Source organism: Nicotiana attenuata, chromosome 7 (genome assembly GCF_001879085.1).
Source record: "Nicotiana attenuata strain UT chromosome 7, NIATTr2, whole genome shotgun sequence".
Lineage (NCBI taxonomy): Eukaryota > Viridiplantae > Streptophyta > Magnoliopsida > Solanales > Solanaceae > Nicotiana > Nicotiana attenuata.
The window spans coordinates 112816631-112840464 of record NC_031995.1 but is presented as its reverse complement, the minus strand read 5'-3'; the positions used below and the strand labels follow the sequence as shown (position 1 = coordinate 112840464).

The 23834-nt window shown below is 36.5% G+C and overlaps 1 protein-coding gene across 1 annotated transcript; it reads right to left on the bottom strand.

Moving 5' to 3' along the window:
• LOC109229727 (enolase-like) lies at positions 781-5065 on the bottom strand. Its single transcript, XM_019395269.1, has 17 exons — positions 4919-5065; positions 4572-4635; positions 3963-4027; positions 3831-3878; positions 3612-3698; positions 3440-3520; positions 3088-3189; positions 2930-3010; positions 2659-2733; positions 2508-2570; positions 2339-2416; positions 2000-2194; positions 1810-1860; positions 1615-1703; positions 1447-1498; positions 1287-1343; positions 781-1122 (listed from the first exon to the last, which is right to left on the bottom strand). Exons 1-17 carry the CDS (start codon positions 4982-4984, stop codon positions 1042-1044), a joined length of 1335 nt encoding a protein of 444 aa, XP_019250814.1. The 5' UTR covers positions 4985-5065; the 3' UTR covers positions 781-1041.

The window sequence follows — 23834 nt, the reverse complement described above, 5'->3', positions numbered from 1 at the left end:
ACTTGCCACATCAGCTAACTAACTATGCCAACTCAGCTGCCAGCTCGAAACAATGCAGCTTCGTCTTCTGCTTCTTTTCTTCTTCTACTGCTTGACTCTTTAACGTGTATCACTTTCTTGTTTGTTTTCCGTTTCACAGTCATCTTTTTTCTCTTCTTCATACACATCGAATTGTATGCGGCAATTTATCCCAAAACCCTTAAATCATAGTAATAGCTGATTAGTGAATTGTATGTGGCAATTTCTCTTCTTCATGCACATCGAATTGTATGCGGCAATTTATACTCCCAAAACCCTTAAATCATAGTAATAGCTGATTAGCGAATGTATGCGACAATTTCTCTTCTTCATGCACATTGAATTGTATGCAGAAATTTATACTCCCAAAACATTAGAAATTTTAATGGGATGGGGAAGAGAATGAGATGTATCAAAGTAGAGAGAAAGAAAATTATGTAACTGATTAGCGTATTTGGTGGCTTAGGGCTAGGAAGTAACCAAAATTAAATATTTTGCTATAAACCTTAAAAGGTATCTATAAAATATAATTTTTTTAAATAGTATTTATTTAAAGTAAATAAGGTGTTAACCTTTGCTATAGGAGGTAAAAATTCCTTTCTTTTTGAGTTTCCAAATAGATGATCCGAACGGCCAAGCCTAACTATGCCAAAGCTCAATTTGACAGTAGCATGTGTAGGTACAAGTCCCAAATCCAATGCACATTTAAGCTTCCACCATGAGAATTTGCTAGTTATCGTATTATGAATAGCAAAGAGAAGCTTTGACCAAAATGAAAACCATCAAAATACTCAAATCAGAAAATACTACAAAATGCATATCAAAGCTGCAGAACCAGCAGTCAAAAATGAGACATGCTCACAAGCCTATAAGAAGAGCTCTCTCAGTTCAGAACACTGTTAAAACACCTCGCAACAAAAAAACTATTTGAGTCTGCTATTATTTCGCAGGGTCACATACTACAAAGGAATTTTATTTGGCAGAACAAGTACTCCTCCACATGTCACATTCAACAGTGCAAATTTAGTAGGGCTCGACAGGCTTGCGGAAGCTTGCTCCAGCATACACAGCGTCTGATCCAAGTTCCTCTTCAATCCTCAAGAGCTGCATGGATAGAAAACAAAAACTCAGAACTGTAGAAAGACTATAGAAGTGCAAGGGATGTAACTTCTAGAAAACGGAACCACATTTTGTTGACAAGTGAAAGAGAATTAACATTTTTTGTTGCAAGAGTAAAGCTAATGGCAGTCCACTTGAGGGATAATTACCTGGTTGTACTTGGCGAGACGCTCTGACCTGCAAGGAGCTCCAGTCTTGATTTGTCCCTGAAAGTTTCCAGGAAAACTCATTAACACCCGAAACTGGTATAAATAAAATCCACAGATACCATTGATTATCATGACCAAGAATGCTTAGAAACAAAATTACCGTTGACAATCCCACGGCGAGATCAGCAATGAAGGTATCTTCTGTTTCTCCACTGCAACAATTAATTATAGGATCATTAGCTAAGTTTTATGAAATAATATAAGCATGACTACTAGGATAGTTTTTTTCTATTCCAAGTGTTATTGCTAGAGATAATTCTGTATTTACCTGCGGTGACTGGTCATTACACCCCAACCTGCCTGCTTAGACATTTTCACAGCTTCGATACTCTCGGTCACACTGCCAATTTGGTTAACCTGTCGCACATAAGAGTAAGAAATTGTTAATCCAATCTCGAAGTCAAAGAGGAAACTTTAAGTATCATGGCCGAAATATATGATTTATTAGCCGGTTGGATGATACCTTGAGGAGAAGTGCATTGCAAGTCTTCTCTGCAATTGCCTTGGCGACCCTCTGCACATATATAATAAATAGTTATACATGGTGATAAACAACCTATAGAAAATTGCTTAAGTGCCAAGAACTGAGAGATGTATACATTTTCTTTCAATGGACAAGCAAGTGACAAATGTTGTTAACGCTTTAATCTTACCTTAGGGTTGGTGACAAGGAGGTCATCTCCCACAATTTGTACTTGTTCCCCCATCTCAGTAGTGAGCTTAGCATAGGTCTCCCAGTCATCTTGGTCAAATGGATCTTCAATTGAAACAATAGGGTACTCGGACACAAACGTCTTGTACAAATCCTTGAGTTGGTCACCTGATATCTTTTGTGAGCCATCATTGCTCTGCAAATAAGAATAAATATGAGCAAATCTCACTAACATAGCAACAGTTTGATCACATGACTACCTCCAAAAAAACACAGAAAGTGAAAGAAAACAATACAACACTCAGTTTCAAATTGCCTATAGGGAATAGTAAGGACTTGCCTCTTCTTTGAAGTTCAAGTCGTAACTTTTGTCCTTCAAGAAGAATTCAGATGCAGCAACATCCATTCCAATGACCACCTAAACGGAAACTCATCTCAGCCTCCAGGTTTCCAACAACAGTTATGAAAAAAAATTATGGTGTGACTCAACAAGTAACTGAGATACTCACCTTTCCAGTATATCCTGCTTTCTCAATGGCTGTCTTGAGCAATTCAAGTCCTTCCTTGTTCTCCTGAATTTTCAAAAATCATAATCATGTGAATGAACTAGGGTAAACATTCAACAGAATTGTAATACACCAGCATAAGAATATACTTCACCTGGATGTTAGGAGCAAAACCACCCTCATCACCAACATTTGTGGCATCCTGACCGTATTTCTTCTTGATCACGGCCTGCAGATACAGTATAATTGTTTAATCAGAAAAACAAAGACAAAGAGAGGACGAAAAACAATATAAAAAATTTAAACTAAATTATGAGCCTGAATGGAACCAAAGAAACCAATCATTCCTCTTAATTCAAAGCATGTCTACTTGTTTTGATCGTGTAAAAAAACGATGTTTAGAGGTAATAGAAGTTGTCTCAAACCTTCAAGTGGTGATACACTTCACAACCCATTTTCATGGCCTCCTTGAAACTAGAAGCTCCAGTGGGAAGGATCATAAATTCCTGCAAAATAACTACCAATCAGAAACTTTCATCTAAATAGCACTCAGATACATAGTGGAGGCAGATAAATGACATGCCTGCATTGCAAGTTTGTTTCCGGCATGTGATCCACCATTAATGACATTGAAGGCAGGAACTGGCAACACCAACTTCTTGTTACCAGCCAGATCAGCAATGTGCTGCAACACAAAGAGGCAGTTTAAAATAAGAAAACATATGATCGCAGATTAATCCAATTGCAAATATAGCCTTAATATGTGCTAGTAGCCCATACAACTTATGGTACCCAAACATGGAAAAGATTAAAGATCCATGCAGCTTCGGCATTGCCAATTGAGCGAGGATTCAATAGTGATGTAAAGCTCTTAAGGTGTAGTAACTCTTAGAGCGTGCAGTAGACTCCACGAAAGACAATTCTTTAGTATATACCTTGTATAGTGGAACATTCCTTGCAGCAGCACCAGCTTTACACACAGCAAGTGATACAGCTAGGATGGCATTTGCACCAAGCTGAAGAAAATCCAAATACAGTGAAACTAATGAACAATGAACTTTTGATAATAGAAGAGTGAACTTGATACTTAGGCATTAACATGAATACCTTTTGTTTGCACCAACCCCACTCATTTTGAGTTCCATCTAATTCATGAACCATGAAGTTATCAAGACCAGTCTGATCAGTTGCATCCTGCAAAATAATAATCCTTGTATTTAAGGTACCATTTAATCTATCAAACAATGGAGAAACAAACATAAAAACAACTTAACAAGGAAAAAGTCTATTAAAATAAAGATAATCAACTAGGGAAAAACCACAAACCTTGCCGATGAGAGCAGGGCCAATGATTGAGTTGACATTGTTAACAGCCTACATGGACGACCAGAGTAAAATAATTTAATCAGCATTGAGAAGTATATTCATCAATCTAAAGCTTTAGAGTGAAACACCAACCTTTGAGACACCCTTTCCAAGGTATTCAGACCCTCCGTCCCTCAATTCAAGGGCTTCATAGATTCCTATAAAACAAATCAAGAGGATAAATTCAATAGACCGAAAACAATGGGAGAAACAACAAAAGAAGACACAGTACCGAAAATGTTAACAGTGTTTAACACAGAACTGAAGGAAGCTAAGATTCAAATTATCACCCAAATTGAACTATACACAAATCTTAACGAACTTCCCCTCAAGAAGATTAATTATCTTCATATAACAGATGCCATAAACACATAAGTGTTTAAAATTTTCCGGAAGATTCAGTCTCACTAAAACTACTGATTCTCTAAAAATTTATCCAAACAAAAAGTACTGATTCTATAAAACATATATACTGAAATATAAAGGGTCAGTTTCACTCCATTTGCCACATATGGGCATAATAACTCATAATAGAAAAGGTGAAACTACTAAACTGACAGCCAATTAATAAACCAGAAACTAAGATTTCAATTATATGAGTAACTTAACGAACAGATTACACATCTGCATACAGATTTTCAACACATTCTCATAAATCTATGTAAGAGAGTCACTATACACAAAAGATAAGTAGATCTTTACCTGTGGATGCACCACTAGGAACAGCAGCTCTTGCAAATATACCGTTTGAAAGAGTTACATCAACCTACACATATACACAACAACCAACCAAATCAATACATCTCAAAAAACAACCATATCTACATTTCTACAAAACAGATATAAACAACACTTGTCTATACACATAACCAATCACTCCTAAAAACAACCTCCTTTGAAAATCGAAATAAAACGCACAAAACTATAGTAAAAACAAGCGATTTAACAAAATCAGAAAAAAAATCCGGAATCTTCAAACAGATCGAAAAAAAAGGATTAAAACATAGAAAAATACTGAAAAAAAGACGGAGATCTGAAGGAAAACAAACCTCAACGGTAGGATTACCACGGCTGTCAAAGATCTGACGGGCCTTAACGATTTTGATAGTTGCCATAGATCTGTTAAAGAGAGAATAGGTGTAGTAAAGAGTGTTGAGAGAAAAAGTTGGTTTTTTGCAATGAGCAGAGGATGAGAAGCGATACCACGTATATGTAGAGGAAGCTGGGTTAATTACAGCCGTTGATTTGGTTTTATGATCTTGATTAGTATTTTCATATATTAGTACTACTAATTTCTTATTTTTTAATTAAATTAATTGGGCAAAAAAATATTTTTTAAATCTATGTGCTTTGTAAACCCCCTCGAGTGTGTCGACATATTGTTACTTCTAGATCTAGGGTGGGTTCCAATGAAGAAAAGTCGTTATATGTTTTTGTCTTTTTTCAAATGTACAAATATATTAATTCAATTTTATTTAGTGAAGTGAAGGATTTAGTAAATTCCTTAGTATTTAGGAAAGATTATAATGTTAATGATAGTTTTAGAGAAATTTTATAGAATTAATGGATAACTATAATTAGATACAAATTGAGATTCCATTAGTATTGTAAAAGGTTTTGGTCGACGAATAATGTTACTATTTCGGGAGTTAAGACACTTTATTCTTTGATAATAATTTTCTCAAGAAAATTAAATATTTTAAATATTAATCATAATAATTTATTACTGATCATGTAATTTTAAATGTAAAAAAAATTGATGTAAAAAGCTTAAAGAATTTATGTTTGAATTTACATAAAAATTTAGGTTCTTTAACTCTCATATTGTGAATCCTTTTACATAAATTAGGAGGGAGAAAGTAAATATTATTCGTTGATCCTCATTATTTTTCAAGTAAATAAAATTACATTATTTATAAATTATCAGACGTAGTAGAAATTAGCATATATGACGATATTAGTGCAAAATACACCTAAATTAGACGTATATAACAGTATTTATTTTACTTTAGTTTCTTTTTTTTTTTCTTTTGTAATAAAGTGCTTTTTCATGCTATGCTCAAATTTGTTAGTTAAACTAATTTCTTATACTATGGAATGCTATGATTTTTTGTTCTTGATTATTAATTTAATTTATGCAATCTTATAGATGTGGAAGATAAATAACCCTATTTAGGAGAGACACTACTTTCTTATATACTTTCACCGAGTCATTCCAAAAATATAATTACTAGCAACATTTTGGCTAAAAACAATGTACAAAAAGAAAAATCATAAAATAACATACATTTCATTATTGGGCAATGTGGTCAAAAAGAAGGAAATTCAAATTAAAACTGCAAGTGGTTTCTTGGGCTACAAGCAGGGACATAGCATGTTGTTTTGAATTCGGTCGAATCGAGTAGCGCTGGTTTAGACTTTATATTTATCTTAAAACATACATCGATGTATTAAAATTATTAATTTAAAATTCAATAATTTAAATAGATTAAAATTTCAAACCCATAATATTCAATTTCTGGCTCCGGCTCTGACACTCGAGACTGATGAAACTGCCTACTTCAAAATTCACGAGAATATTCCTCCAAATGGTGCCATTGTACCATTGGTCTTATTTCGTGGGGTCACAAGAAAAATGCAAAGAGTTAGATTATCAAAATTGACACGAGAGAATTACCACTCTTAGTAGGCGTTTGGACATGAATTCTAAATTTTATTTTTTAATTTTGGAATTTCACTAAAATTTGAATTGAAGATGGAGTTGTGTTTGATTATAATTTTTGCAATATATTTGGATGTTTTTTTTTTCAAAACTGTCAAGGATGATTTATACCCGACAACTTGTAAAAAATATCAAAATCATCCCAATTTGATTATCTTACTTGAAATAAACAATCAAAATGTTATGGTTTAACTGTTATCATATTCTGCTTTACTATAATACACTGAAGATGCAAAATCAATATCACACTTTGTAATTCTACTAACACACAGAGAAGGTGCAAGAGCAGGCATAACCACATATTTCTCATAACCATATAATCAAACTTCCAGTAGGTAGAGTTCAAGTATCAACTAGGACTAATGCTCCAGCATCAGTTGCCAAAGATGTATTTGCCAAAGATGAAAAATTGATGGGGTCATTTTATAAATTTTAAAAATATAGGGTAAATTTATAAAACTAAAAACTAGCAAATTCTCATTTTCAATTGAAAAACTGGTGAGAACCAGTTTTTCAAATTTGAAAATAGATTTTCAAGTAAAAAAGGAAAAATTGGTAAGAATGGGATAACCAAACATTGTTTTAAAAAAAAAATTGGAAAAAAGAAAAAATTTTGTATGTCCAAACGGGCTCTTAATATTTTTCCTTACTTTAAATTTTCCATTATAAATTTTAAAAGTCCAGAGAAATAATCGTTCTAATAACAAATTAGACCTTTTAAAGATATCATATAATTTTTTCACAAAGCAAAAAATGAAAAATATAATATAAAATAAATAAAAGAGAATATAGAAAGAAAAAAAAGATAAGAAAGGTGGAAATCATGCCTTTTGACCTTTCAATTCGATTCTATTTCTCCTGTTTCTTTTTCCGCAAGAAAAAAAGAGAGGATTAATTAATTAATCCTTTTTTTTTGCCTTGAACCAGAAGTTCCATAAAAGATAAAAAGAATTCCTTTTTATAATAAAGGATATTTAGAAAAAAGAAATGTATAGCAATAGTGGAAAAAACAATTATTTAATGAATGGAAAGTATATGTAGGAAAGTAGGCAATAATAATGGGTATAATTTATTACAACTTTAGGCGTGGTTTGGCTCGTCATACCTTACAGTAGCAATTTTATAATATTTTTCTTTCTGATAGCAATTTTTTAATAATATAGCCACAAAAGAAAGCCATGAAATTAATCACTTTTCAAATACATGCACCTTTAGTCAACCTCAAGAGTGAAGGCCATTTTCGCACACCTTTTCTTCCACCTACCTCTATGACGTTTTCCTTCTTTATTTTCATCTTTTTTGGGGGTTCTATCATTAGGACCTCAAACTTGGCCTCAGCCGGTAAGTATGCCTTTAAATTTTGTATGTGAACAAGTTGACACCTTAGCTTGTATAAAATTGGCCACGTAAACACAAATATTGACGTGGCACATGAATTTCGAGGTGTCTATATGATTGTTTTGTAAGTTGGAATGTTCAACTGACAAAGTGAAGACAAGTTGAGGTACCTAGTGTTTGGCTCAAAAGTTATTTAATACTTTTTAAGCAAATCAATCAATGTAGATGAAGGGGTAAATCGTAGTTGAAGATAATAAACCCTAGGATGGTCTTGAGTATAGAATCAGATAACAATGGTACAAATCAGATAAATGAGAGAAGTTGATAATCTTTGAAAGGTAAGAGAGAGATAATGTTAGAGAGAGAAGAGAGAGAGATATAATGTATTTCCAATCTTGAAAGAATCCCCCATTTACAAGGCTTGGATCCCTCTTTATATAATAGAGGATCCTTGCTTGAATATTAAAAGACAGAAAATAAAGTANTGTTCTTTCGATAGGTCATTGCCTTTTACGGCGGTCACATAATGAATCAGGTGATCTTCTGGATCCGTGGTCCCGTCGTATATTTTCAAGTACGGTGGCATCTTGAAGGTTTTAGGGATTGGGTGAGGAGCAGCTTCCTCACTATACGGTTGCTCGACGAATCTTCCCATATCGCGTTTCGGTAGTAGCTTAGGGGCACCAGGTATCTTGTCTACCCTTTCCTGGTGCTCCTTCATTTGATCACGAAGTGCTTTGTTCTCGTTCTCCATCTCTTCCATTTTCTTAAGGATGGCTGCGAGCGCATCATTGCTTGCATTGGTATCGGTGTGGGCGTTACTTGTTCGTGCAACGCTGGGCTCACCAACGGCGGTGGCGATTTCTGCCATCGACGGATCTGTGATTGCCCTGAGGTGGTTTCTCGAGCATGCTATTTAGAGTGTTCGTCAACCATTCCTCTAGTAGCTTTTTGACTACTGGGGGCGTTTCCTTTGCTGTAGATGTAGAAGTCCCTCTCTCATGCAAAATCGTTGGATCTTCGAGTGAAGAGGGTGAGATCTCCCCCTCCGGTATGCTACTTGGTGTTATATTCGCGGTATTTTCTCTACCGGCTTCGTTGAGTGGGCCTATGAGGTTGGTTGAGACATCTGCTATCATCTTCAACCTTGACTCTTTATCTGCCATTTGTTAGTTTCTATGAGGTCTGAAGAACAGCGATGGTTGTCTTTGATATCCTAGATGTGAACTATGATTTCGACTACCGAAATCCCCACAGACGGCGCCAAATTGTTTGGAATACTTTTTGAGCAAATCAATCAATGTAGATGAAGGGGTAAATCGTAGTTGAAGATAATAAACCCTAGGATGGTCTTGAGTATAGAATCAGATAACAATGGTACAAATCAGATAAATGAGAGAAGTTGATAATCTTTGAAAGGTAAGAGAGAGATAATGTTAGAGAGAGAAGGAGAGAGATAATGTATTTCCAATCATGAAAGAATCCCCCCTTTACAAGGCTTGGATCCCTCTTTATATAATAGAGGATCCTTGCTTGAATATTAAAAGACAGAAAATAAAGTACATGCTATGGAGTGGCCGACGTGATCATGAAGTCGTCCCTCTTGTTATTCATAGGTCGCCCTCTAGCCGGACTCGCACACATTCGGTCGGTCGTGCTGGCTTGAAGAACGTGGTCGGTCAAATTCGACCCCATACACCTAGTTGTGCATACCCAGAGTTGGAGGCATACTACAGTGAAGGCCAAATTTGAGGGTCTGCTTATGTATTGTACCTATTTTTTATGGTTTAGTTTTCTTTGAATTTACATGACCATATGTATTAATTTGTCTTTTTTAGAAAATAATGATATGATTATTTACTCCTTTACATAAGTGAAAGAACAATCGAGATTACATAAGTGAAAGAACAATCGAGAGGGAATTTATAACAAGTAGTAATTATCGGTTATATGCTTCACGAAAATAAATGAAAATTTGTTATAACAGCAATAAAAGGGCGAGTGATGTAGAAGGTATGACACTTAGAAAAAAAAAGCTATTTCTTTGTTGCTCTTTTCTTTTTCTTAGTTTTGATTCGTCAAGTTTCATGTAATGTAAAAGCTCAACTAAATAGAAATTGAAATGGTAGGTCTAGATATAAAATAAGCTCGGAGGGAAGCAATTTGTTGCATATGGACATCAGAATAACAATATTAATCGTAACTACAGTAAAAACGAAAATATTTCATTACAACAATAACAACAACATTCCCAGTATATATTGTTGGATTTCGTTGTTTAATAACAAAAGAAGTGTGAATGGAAAATGGTGAGAAAAAGAAATGGAGGAAAGTGAAATTTTGAATGAGTTCACTAATGCACTTTGTCCCTCATTGGTGGAAGGAAAGAAAATCTTTGTGTATATAAAGAGAAGCTCATCTTTTAGCTCTTAAAGAGCTAAGAAGAAGGCAAGCCTCGCGCCGTTGTCGTCGCTCGGCTCGGCTTCATCTTCGGCTTCGGCTTTGTCAAAGATTGATTGATTAATCTTTTTGGACAAAATTCTTTTCAAATATTTAATTAATTAATTAAATTAATTAAAGAAAATTCAATACGGAATAACCCATGACCCGCGACCCGTTCCGGCACGTTTTTCTTTCCCAGATTATTTTAAATCCGTTTTAAATTTCCCGCAAAATTTCCAACAGCCATGGCTGTTCTGAAACAGTGTCACACCTGTTCCAACAGCCATGGTTGTTCTGAAAGGTTGCAAACTTTTTCAGAAACAGTACCAAATTGGCTATAAATATTCCTTCAAATCCCAGAATATTTACTTACGAAATTTTCTGAATCTTCTTCTTCTTCTGCACAAAAATTCTAGTGTGTTTTGCAGCCTTCGAGTGGTTCGTTGTTCATTGGCGTTTTTGGTACCAATACTCCGGTGAGTTAAATCGTTCTATCATGGGAGGATATATTCCAGAACCTCGGGTACTTGAGGGGAATAATTTCCTTAAGGACACACTGTGTATTCAGTGGGCTCGATTTGTTCCTATACCTTTCTCAGAATTTATTTTGAAGAAGTTTACTTTTTTCATAATTTAAATTCTACTAACTTTCTGTTTCTGTTTTAAGAAAGATTATTATTTAATTTATTTACAGCAATACAGATATATAGCAATCTTAAGGAAATTATCTTTGTTATATTCTGTATTCTGTCTGAATTTTACTATTCTGATTTGAAGATATAAAAACTTCATCAGGGTATTGAAATTCAGAAAACGATTTGAAGAACATAAAAACTTCATCGTTTTTCTGTAAAACAGTATATAAAAACCTTAGTTGTTTTTATTACGTACTGTTTATTGATTACAGTATTATTTACTGTTTTGGTTTTGCCATTAATTGATTTCTTCTGTTGTTGACAGTAAGAAATGGCAAATGAAAACGGAAATCCTTCTGCGACTGTTGGTGCAACGACGATAGCCTCGTCAAGCCGCACTGCTGTTCCTCCGGCTGAGAAACCGGGAAAATTTTCTGGAACCAATTTCAAAGGATGGCAGCAAAGGGTGTTCTTCTGGCTTACCACACTTGGTATGCAGATTTTCATTAGTGAAGAGCCTCCAGTGCCTGGTGCGGACATGCCGGACAATGAAAAGTTCATGGTTGTTGAGGCGTGGAAGCAGGCAGATTTTCTTTGCAAAGGCTATACCTTAAGTGCTTTAGAGGATGACATGTACAATGTGTACAGTGCAATGAGTACTTCGAAAGAATTATGGGACGCACTTGAGAAGAAGTACAAGACAGAAGATGCATGCTTGAAGAAGTTCGTGGTTGCCAAGTTTCTAGACTATAAAATAATAGACAGCAAAACTGTGGGAACCCAAGTTCAGGAGCTTTAACTTATTTTTCACGACCTTATTGCTGAAGGTATGGTCGTGAATGAAGCATTTCAAGTAGCTGCTATGATTGAAAAATTGCCTCCTTCGTGGAGAGATTTCAAGAACTATCTGAAGCACAAACGCAAAGAAATGAAGTTGGAAGATATTATGATACGTCTAAAGATCGAGGAAGACAATAAAACAGCCGAGAAGAAGTCTCGTGGAAATTCAACGATCATGGGAGCTAATATCGTTGAAGAGACTGCTCCAAAAAGTAAGAAGAGGAAGAGGTCTTCTGGACAAACTAAGGAGCAGAACAAAAAAAAATTCAAGGGCAGCTGCTACAATTGTGGAAAAGTCGGTCACAAAAGCCCTGATTGTCGTCTCTCGAAAAAGGATAATAAGAAGGGACAAGCCAACATAGTGGAGAAGAATAATGACATTGATGATCTTTGCGCAATGCTTTCGGAATGCAACCTAGTTGGAAATCCGAAGGAGTGGTGGATTGACTCTGGAGCCACTCGACATGTTTGTGCTGTCAAAGAAGCATTTGCGACTTACTCTACTGCTGGTCCCGAAGAAGAAATTTCCATGGTAAATAATGCAACAACCAAGATTGAAGGTTATGGGAAGATATTCCTGAAGATGACTTCCGGCAAGGTGTTAACGCTCAACAACGTTCTTCATGTTCCTACTATTAGGAAGAATTTAGTTTCTACTTCTTTACTTGTAAAGAATGGATTCAAATGTGTATTTGTTTCTGATAAATTTGTTGTAAGCAAGAACGAAATGTATGTTGGAAAAGGCTACCTCACGGAGGGCCTTTTCAAACTCAATGTAATGGTTGTTGACAGTATGAATAAAATTTCAGCTTCTTCTTATTTATTGGAGTCAAATGATTTATGGAATATTCGTTTAGGACATGTCAATTATAAAACCTTGCGGAAGTTAATTAATTTAGAAGTATTGCCTAAATTCGAGTGTAATAAATCGAAATATCAAATATGTGTTGAATCTAAGTTTGTAAAACATCCTTATAAGTCTATTGAAAGGAATTCAAATCCTTTAGACTTAATTCATACTGACATTTGCGATATGAAGTCGACACCATCAAGAGGTGGGAAAAAGTATTTTATTACTTTTATTGACGATTGCACTAGATATTGTTATGTTTATTTGCTTAATAGTAAGGATGAAGCAATTGAAGCATTTAAGCAATACAAGAATGAGGTAGAAAATCAATTAAATAAAAAGATCAGAATGATTAGAAGTGATAGAGGTGGAGAATATGAATCTCCGTTTGCAGAAATATGTTCGGAATATGGAATTATCCATCAAACTACTGCACCTTACACACCTCAATCCAACGGAATTGCGGAAAGGAAAAATCGGACATTAAAAGAAATGATGAATTCTTTATTAATAAGTTCCGGATTATCACATAGTTTGTGGGGGGAAGCTATCCTTACAGCTAACCGAACACTCAACAGAGTACCCCACAGCAAAACGCAATCTATTCATATGAAAAATGGAAAGGAAGAAAACCCAACTTGAAATATTTCTCAGTGTGGGGATGTCTAGAAAAGGTACATGTTCCTTTACCTAAAAGGGTTAAAATTGGACCAAAAACAGTAGATTGCGTTTTCATTGGATATGCTACAAATAGTAAAGCATGTCGATTTTTGGTTCATAAATCTGATAATCCCGAGATTCATGTTAATACGGTAATGGAATCAAATAATGTTGAATTCTTTGAAAGCATCTATCCGTATAAAACTGAAAGCGAGTCGTTAAGTGAAAGACCTAAATGACCTCGGGAAGAACCAAAGGAAAATACTTCAAGTATAGAAGATCCAAGGCGTAGCAAACGTCAAAGAACATCTACTTCCTTTGGACCAGATTCTGTGACATTCTTGCTTGAAAATGAACCTCAAACTTTTAAAGCAGCTATGTCGTCTTCTGATTCAGCATTTTGGAAAGAGGCAGTTAATAGTGAGATTCAATCAATTTTGGATAACCATACATGGGAATTGGTTGAGGTTCGAAATGGATCTTTAAACGGAAAATTAAAGCTCATGGCACTATTGAAAAATATAAGGCAAGACTTGTTGTCAAAGGTTATAGACAAAAGGAAGGCCTTGATTACTTTGGCACTTACTCGCCAGTAACAAGGATAACATCTATTAGTGTGTTAGTGGCACTAGCGGCCGTGTATGGTCTTGAAATCCATCAAATGGATGTTAAAACAGCTTTCCTAAATGGAGAATTGGAGGAAGAGATTTACATGGAACAACCTGAGGGTTTTGTGGTTCCTGGTAAAGAAAAGAAAGTGTGTTAACTTGTTAAGTCGCTTTATGGACTTAAACAAGCACCCAGACAATGGCATGCAAAATTTGACCAAACAATGTTGGCAAATGGATTTAAAATCAACGAGTGTGACAAATGTGTTTACATTAAAAATACTCCAGGTCATGAAGTCATTATTTGTTTATATGTTGATGACATGTTGATAATAAGCAAAAGTATGGCATATATAAATGCTACAAAGCGTATGTTGGCTAGCAAATTCGACATGAAAGACTTAGGAGTTGCTGATGTGATCTTAGGAATCAGAATTCGCAAGACTCCACAAGGTCTAGCATTATCATAGTCTCACTACATTGAAAAGGTACTTGACAAGTTCAAGTATTTGGATTTCAAAATTGCCAAGACTCCAATTGACGTGAGTTATGCACTTCAAAAGAATGAAGGTGAAAGTGACTCACAACTGGACTATGCAAGAGTATTGGGAAGTTTGATGTATATCATGAATTGTACGCGACCAGATATAGCATGTGCTATTAGCAAACTGAGTCGGTTTACAAGTAATCCCAATCAAATACATTGGATGGCAATGAAACGAGTTTTGGGGTATCTGAAACATACCCAAAATTATGCTTTGCATTATAACAAATATCCTTCCGTGATCGAGGGATATAGTGATGCAAATTGGATCACCGGATCATCTGAAGTCAAATCCACGAGTGGATATATTTTCACAATTGGGGGTGGAGCAGTGTCTTGGAAATAATCCAAACAAACGTGCATCGCCCGTTCTACAATGGAATCTGAATTCATAACTTTAGATAAGGCCGGTGAAGAAGCTGAATGGCTCCGGAATTTCTTGGAAGATATTCCATTTTGGCCCAAACCTTTGGCACCTATATGTATACATTGTGATAGTCAAGCGACAATAGGTAGGGCAGGGAGCATTATGTATAACGGTAAATCTCGTCATATTCGACGGAGACACAATACCGTTAGACAACTACTCTCTAGTGGTGTTATCACAATTGACTACGTAAAGTAAAGAGATAACGTGTCGGATCCACTTACAAAAGGCCTATCTAGAGAGGCAGTTGAAAGATCATCAAAGGGAATGGGGTTAAAGGCCTAGGACAAGTCATCATGGCGGTAACTCTACCTAGCAGACTGGAGGTCCCAAGAGCTAGGTTCAAAGAGATCAAACAAAGTTATGAATGACGGTTCAACATTGTCATCTAACTCAACCCATTCTCGTGATGAAGATAATGTTCAAAAATGAGGTAAAGCATTAAGGCTTTTTGATGAGTCAATAAAGCTTAAAGCTTTTTAATGATTTGCTAAGTCTGGCAGGATATGACCAGATAGTGTGTCTTTAGGATTATACGTTTAGGAATCACCTATGTGAGTGTGAAGTGTAAGCCGCTTCAAGGAGAATGAAAGTAAAGGCCCATTCTCTAAGCACTCATGAAACCAGGCGGTGTTCATGGCTGAAACGAACACAACCGTGAGAACCATAGATGGTTAAAGATTGATTGTTTGACTTATGTTGTCTAGGTATACAACAAAGCTCGACGGTTCAAAGATATCAAATCTACCGATTGACCGAGTATATCCGATAAAAGTTCACTACGGAAAGTTCAAAGGGAAACCTACTTATCCAGATGCAATTAATTCTTGCATGTAAAACACACACGCATCTGTGCATTCCTTTAAGTTTATAGCCATTCCCCATTCATGTGGGGGATTGTTGGATTTTGTTGTTTAATAACAAAAGAAGTGTGAATGGAAAATGGTGAGAAAAAGAAATGGAGGGAAGTGAAATTTTGAATGAGTTCACTAATGCACTTTGTCCCTCATTGGTAGAAGGAAAGAAAATCTTTGTGTATATAAAGAGAAGCTCATCTTTTAGCTCTTAAAGAGCTAAGAAGAAGGCAAGCCTCGCACCGTCGTCGTCGCTCGGCTCGGCTTCGGCTTCGGCTTCGGCTTTGTCAAAGATTGATTGATTAATCTTTTTGGACAAAATTCTTTTCAAATATTTATTTAATTAATTAAATTAATTAAAGAAAATTCAATCCGGAATAATCCATGACCCGCGACCCGATCCGGCCCGTTTTTCTTTCCCGGATTATTTTAAATCCGTTTTAAATTTCCCGCAAAATTTCCAACAACCATGGCTGTTCTGAAACAGTGTCACACCTGTTCCAACAGCCATGGTTGTTTTGAAAGGTTGCAAACCTTTTCAGAAACAGTACCAAATTGGCTATAAATATTCCTTCAAATCCCAGAATATTTACTTACGAAATTTTCTGAATCTTCTTTTTCTTCTGCACAAACATTCCAGTGTGTTTTGCAGCCTTCGAGTGGTTCGTTGTTCATCGGTGTTTTTGGTACCAATACTCCGGTGAGTTAAATCGTTCTATCCTGGGAGGATATATTCCAAAACCTCGGGTACTTGAGGGGAATAATTTCCTTAAGGCCACACTGTGTATTCAGTGGGATCGATTTGTTCCTATACCTTTCTCAGAATTTATTTTGAAGAAGTTTGCTGTTTCGGAATTTAAATTCTACTAACTTTATGTTTCTGTTTTCAGAAAGATTATTATTTAATTTATTTACAGCAATACAGATATATAACATATATTATCCCACACCGTGAGGTCTGGGGAGGGTAGTGTGTACGCAGGCCTTACCCCTACCTTGTGAGGATAGAGATGTTGTTTCCAATAGACCATCGGCTCAGGAAAGCATGAGCACCACATTAATGAAAAATATAGACAAGAAGGGACAGTACCCAAAAGCCATATAAAAGCCCAATAAAAACAACAAGATAGTAAGGTGATGAACAATGAAAGAAAACAGCAGTTAGTCATAAAAACCTATTACCAACAGAAAGTGAGACTGCGTGTTAATACTATTGTTATGAACACTCTAGACTACCTACTCTGCTACCGTAATCCTCGACCTCCATACCTTCCTATCAAGAGTCATGTCCTCGATCAGCTGAAGTTGCGCCATGTCTTGCCTAATCACCTCTCCCCACCTCTTCTTTGGCCTACCTCTACCTCTCCGTAGGCCCTCCAATGTCAACCTTTCACACCTCCTCAACGGGGCGTCTGTGCTCCTCCTCCTCACATGACCAAACCACCTAAGTCGCGCTTCCCGCATCTTGTCCTCAATAGGGATCGCACCTACCTTGTCGCAAATAACCTCATTTTTGATCCCATCTAACGTGGTGTGCCCGCACATCCAGCTCAACATCCTCATCTCTGCTACCTTCATCGTCTGGACATGAACGATCTTGATTGGCCAAACACTCAGCCCCAGACAACATCGTTGGCTTGATCACCACTCTGTAGAACTTAATTTAAGTTTTGGTGGCACCTTTTCAAAAGTAATCGAAATTTAGCCACTTTTCATGTAAAGATAAATCTGAGCGAAAACACTGTTCAAAACCCGGAAAATACGCCAGTATATTATGCTAGAGTTCCAGCATTAGTATACTTGAACTCCAGCATATTATACTAGAGTTTCAGGATAAGTATGTTGGAACTCCAGCATAATATGATGGAGTTTCAGCACAAGTACACCAGAACTCCAACATAATATACTGGAGTTCCGGCAAAGTATACCGGTCCAGTATAATATGCTGGAAGATCATACACAAGTGCTCGAATTTCCAGTATATTATGCTGGAACTTTCCGTGTGTTGGAGTTCCAGCATAATGTTGGACTTTAAAGACATTGAGCTTCAAAGACTTTAAGCATTGGGCTTTAAAGTATAAGAGTGTGAATCGGAAATGGTGGGAAATAAAATGGAGGGAAATAAAAATATGAATGAAGTGAGCTTTTGACTTGCACTTTGTCCCTCATTGGTGAGAGACAACTACATTTATGTGCTTATATATAGAATCACTTCTTAAAGCTCTTAAAAGGAGTTGAAGAGAATGAACCCTCGCGCCGTCGTCGTCGCTCGCTCGGCTCGGCTTGGATTTGCATTTGGATTTGGATTTGGATTTGTCAAATGATCGATAAGATTATTTTTTGGACAAAATTTATTTAATTAATTATTTAATAATTAATTAAATGCCAGATCACTGCTAAAGATTCAGAAGGATAGTCTGGCCGCGGTCCTGGCATAACCGCGGTAGGACCGCGCCAGAACCCTGCTGTAGATTCAGAGGGCCACTCTGGCCGCAGTCCTGGCGTAACCGCGGTAGGACCGCGGCAGGCCGCGTAAACTTCTGAAAAGGCACCTTTTCCAGAACAAACATCACACCTCTTCCAATAATTGCCTATAAATTCTGAGGCATGGGTTCGTTTTTAACACACCAAAAACATTACAGAACTTCCTTCTTTCTGAAAATACTGCATTCTAATTCGCAGTCTCTCTCTCTCAAATTCGTAAGTGTGATTTTGCTTCGTTCTTTAAGTTCGTTGGTATCCTGCAGTTTGTATTGCCACTGTTGCAGGAAGGTTAATTCCATTTTATCCTGGGAGGATTTAATCCATTACCTTGGCAACGTGTGAGGGGGTTAAAATTCCTTAAGGACGCACAAGCAAATTGTGGACTCGGAATATTTCTTAATCTTTACTGTTTTTTTCCAGTTTCTTTTATTCTTCTAACAGTTTTCTGATTTTGTGTTTTAACACAGTAGCAACAACAAGCTTAAGGAATTTTATATATATACTAACGTTTCTGTGTTGAAATATATATTAAACTGTTATCTATATTTTGTATACTGGTTTAGAGACTAAAGCCTTCGTGCTTTCTACTCCAATAATTGTTCTGTCAGGTTTAAAGTATATCAAAACTTTACCGGAATAATAAACGTACGGGTTTGAACTATATAAAAACTTCACCATCGTTACGTGTTGTATGTTTGGTTTGGTATTCAGTTTGAAGATATCAAAACTTCACTGATTTAACAAAGTTCTGTTTCGTTTCCAACTCTACAGAAAAATGACGAATGAAAACCAAACTAATGGAAATATTGCGGGAACGGGTGCTACTGTTACGAGTGTTGCTGCCTCGTCAAGCCGTTCAACTCCTGCTCATGCTATGGCACCAGTAGAAAACCCGGAAAGTTTTCCGATATTGACTTCAAACGTTGGCAAATGAAGATGCTCTTCTATCTTACTACGTTAAGTTTGCAGCGATTCATCAAGGAGGATCCTCCGGTCCTGGCTGAAAACACTCCAGATGACGAACGATGTGTTGTAACTGAAGCATGGAAACATTCTGATTTCTTGTGCAAGAACTACATCTTGAGTTGTTTGGAAGATAGCCTGTACAATGTCTATAGTGTCATGGAAACTTCAAAAGCATTATGGAATGCGCTTGAGAAAAAGTACAAGACTGAGGATGCCGGACTTAAGAAGTTCGTGGCTGCAAGGTTTTTGGATTTCAAGATGATTGACACTAGGTCGGTCATAACTCAAGTCCAAGAATTACAAGTCATTGTGCATGACCTCCTTGCTGAAGGTATGGTCATAAATGAGGCTTTCCAAGTCGCCGCTTTCATTGAGAAGTTACCTCCATTGTGGAAGGACTTTAAGAACTATCTAAAACACAAGCGTAAGAAAATGACGCTTGAAGACTTGATTGTTCGTTTAAGGATAGAAGAAGACAACAAAAATACTGAAAAGAAGTCACGTGGCAACTCGACAATAATAAGGGCTAACATTGTTGAGGAGGCGCCACAAAATAAGAAGAGGAAAAAGGCCTCTGGACCAAAGAATTACCCAAGCAAGAAAAAGTTCAAGGGTAATTGCCACAACTGTGGAAAGTCTGGGCATAAGGCCATGGACTGTCGTGCACAAAAGAATGATGTACAAAAGAAAAACAAGAAGAAGAATCAAGCAAACATGGTTGAAAATGTTGAAGACATGGAGGACTTGTGTGCCATGTTGTCTGAATGCAACTTGGTAGGAAATCCTAAAGAATGGTGGATTGATTCTGGAGCCACCCGCCATGTTTGTGCTAACAAGGAGTTATTTTCTTCTTATGCCCCCGCAGGACCCGACGAGACAATTTTCATGGGAAATTCATCTACAGCCAAAATTGAAGGAGTTGGCAAGATTGCGTTGAAGATGACGTCGGGAAAAATAGTGACTCTAAACCAAGTTCTCCATGTTCCAGAAATTCGCAAGAATCTGGTGTCTACCTCACTTCTTGTCAAGAATGGATTCAAATGTATTTTTGTTTCTAATAGTGTTGTACTAAGTAAGAATGATATGTATGTAGGAAAAGGTTACCTGAATGAGGGCCTTTTTAAGCTAAATGTAATAGCAGTTCCTATTAATAAAGCTAATGCTTCGCCTTACTTACTTGAGCCAAACACTTTATGGCATTCACGCTTAGGTCACGTCAACTTCAAAACATTGCGAAAAATGATAAATTTAGACGTATTGCCAAAATTTGATTGCATTAATTCCAAATGTCAAATATATGTGGAATCAAAGTATGCTAAGCATCCTTATAAGTCCGTTGAAAGGAATTCAAGTCCTTTAGACTTAATTCACACAGATATTTTTGACATGAAGTCAACACCATCTCGCGGTGGAAAAAAGTATTTTATTACTTTTATTGACGATAGCACAAGATATTACTATGTTTATTTATTTAATAGTAAAGATGAGGCAATTGATGCTTTCAAGCAATACAAGAGTGAAGTTGAAACACAACTAAACAAAAAGATCAAAATGATAAGAAGTGATAGGGGTGGAGAATATGAATCTCCTTTTGAAGAAGTATTTTTGGAAAATGGCATTATTCACCAAACAACTGCCCCTTACTCTCCACAATCTAATGGAATTGCGGAGAGAAAGAATCGAACGTTGAAAGAGATGATGAATGCGTTGTTGATAAGTTCTGGTTTACCACAGAACTTGTGGGGGGAAGCTATACTTACAGCTAACCGAATAATCAACCGTGTACCTCATAGTAAAACACAATCCATTCCCTATGAAAAATGGAAAGGAAGAAAGCTCAACTTGAAATACTTCAAAGTGTGGGATTGTTTAGCTAAGGTACAAGTTCCTAAACCTAAAAGGGTTAAGATAGGTCCAAAAACGGTTGATTGTGTATTTATTGGATATGTAACTAATAGCAAGGCATATCGTTTTCTGGTTCATAAGTCAGAAAATCCTGAGATTCACGTTAATACGATAATAGAATCAGATAATGCTGAATTCCTTGAAACTATTTATCCGTATAAAAAGGAAAGTGAAGTGACCTACCAAAAGTCAAAACGACCTCGGGAGGATATAACAGATGGTATGCCTAATAAGGAAAATCCGAGAAGAAGTAAATGTCAACGGACATCTACTTCATTCGGTCCAGATTTTCTGACTTTCCTGCTAGAAAATGAGCCTCGTACCTTCAAGGAAGCAATGTCTTCCTCAGAAGCACAATATTGGAAAGAAGCTGTCAATAGTGAAATAGATTCCATATTGAGCAACCATACATGGGAATTGGTTGATCTTCCTCCAGGTAACAAAACATTGGGCTCTAAATGGATTTTCAAAAAGAAAATGAAAGACGATGGTACTATTGACAAATACAAGGCAAGACTTGTTGTCAAAGGATTTAGACAGCGAGAAGGTCTTGACTATTTTGACATATACTCGCCGGTAACAAGAATTACATCCATTCGGATGCTAATAGCGTTAGCCGCCTTGTATGATCTTCAAATCCATCAAATGGATGTAAAAACATCCTTCTTAAACGGTGATTTAGAGGAAGAAATTTACATGGACCAACCTGAAGGGTTTGTGGTTCTGGGAAAAGAAAAGAAGGTGTGTCGACTTGTTAAGTCCCTTTATGGACTAAAATAAGCACCCAAGCAATGGCATGCGGAATTTGACCAAACAATGTTGTCACATGGATTTAAGATTAATGAATGTGATAAATGTGTTTACATTAAGAACGTTCCAAATCATATAGTCATTGTTTGCTTATATGTTGATGATATGCTAATAATGAGCAAAGACATTGCCGGCATTCAAGCTACTAAGTGTATGCTTGCTAGTAAGTTTGATATGAAAGACTTAGGAGTTGTTGATGTAATTCTAGGAATTAAAATCCAGAGGACTCCTCAGGGTCTAGCTTTCTCTCAATCACATTACGTGAAAATGGTACTTGAAAAATTCAAACACTTGGAATTTAGAAGTGCAAGAACTCCAATTGACTTACATCATCATCTTATAAAGAATAAAGGTGAAAGTACGTCTCAATCGGAGTATGCTCGTGTGTTGGGAAGCTTAATGTACATCATGAACTGTACACGACCTGATATAGCTTGTGCAATAAGTAAACTTAGTCAATTCACAAGTAATCCAAACAAACATCACTGGGTGGCAATGAAACGAGTTTTGGGATATTTGGAATATACCCAAGACTACGCTTTGCACTAGAATAAATATCCTGCGGTTATCGAAGGATATAGTGATGCAAATTGGATAACCGGCTCAACAGAAACAAAGTCCACAAATGGATATGTTTTTACTGTTGGTGGAGGAGCAGTATCTTGGAAGTATTCCAAACAAACGTGCATCGCTCGCTCTACAATGGAATTAGAGTTTATAGCTTTGGATAAAGCCGGTGAAGAAGCTGAATGGCTTCGAAATTTCTTAGAAGACATTCCGTTCTGGCCAAAACCTTTGGCTCCTATTTGCATACATTGCGATAGTGAGGCTGCAATAGGACGGGCTGGGAGCGTTATGTATAACAGAAGGTCTCGTCATATACGACGAAGATATAACACCGTTAGACAACTACTTTCTAGTTGAATTATCACTATTGATTGTGTAAGATCAAAGGATAATGTGGCGGATCCGCTTACAAAAGGCTTAACTAGAGAGGGAGTTGAGAAATCATCAAAGGGAATGAGACTATGGCCGATGACAAGTCAACATGGCGGTAACTCTACCTAGAATTTTGGATGTTCCGAGATCCAGGTTCAAGGAGCTCAAACAAAGTTGTGATTGACCGGTTCAACATTGTCAAAGTAAAATCTTTGGTCCCTTCTCGTGATGAAGACAATGTTCAGTAACAAGGATAGAACTTTACACGTTCTTTAATGATTACCTAAGTTTGATGTGGTATTTATCAAATAGTGTCAATCTAAAGGATTACACGTTTAGGAATCACCTATGTAAGTGTGAAGTGGAAGCCGCTTCAATGAGAATTTTGTAAGGCCAATTCTCTACACACTTATGAAACCAGGCGGTGTTCATGGCTGAAACGAACACAACAATGAGAACCAAAAGACGGTTAAGGGTTGGTTGTGTGACATATGGTTGTCTAGGTATACACTAAAGTTCGACGGTTCAAAGATATCAAATCTACCGATTGACCGAGTATATCCGACATATGTTCACTACGGAAAGTTCAAAGGGAAACCTACTCATCCAGATGCGATTAATCCTTACTTGCAAATCACACAGCTTTCATCTATGATCATTCTTGTTACATCCATTCCCATTCATGTGGGGGATTGTTGGACTTTAAAGGCATTGAGCTTCAAAGACTTTAAGCATTGGGCTTTAAAGTATAAAGTGTGAATTGGAAATGGTGGGAAATAAAATGGAGGAAAATAAAAATTTGAATGAAGTGAGCTTTTGACTTGCACTTTGTCCCTCATTGGTGAGGGACAACTACATTTATGTGCTTATATATAGAATCACTTCTTAAAGCTCTTAAAAGGAGTTGAAGAGAATGAACTCTCGCGCCGTCGTCGTCGCTC

Bases quoted from the DNA above. Each gene is read 5' to 3' on its own strand.
- LOC109229727 (XM_019395269.1), bottom strand. From the start codon at position 4,984: ATGGCAACTATCAAAATCGTTAAGGCCCGTCAGATCTTTGACAGCCGT. The intron at 3,011-3,087 runs GCATGTCATTTA...GTTATTTTGCAG, and splicing joins GAAACAAACTTGCAATGCAG to GAATTTATGATCCTTCCCAC. The intron at 2,734-2,929 runs GTTTGAGACAAC...CTGTATCTGCAG, and splicing joins AAGTGTATCACCACTTGAAG to GCCGTGATCAAGAAGAAATA.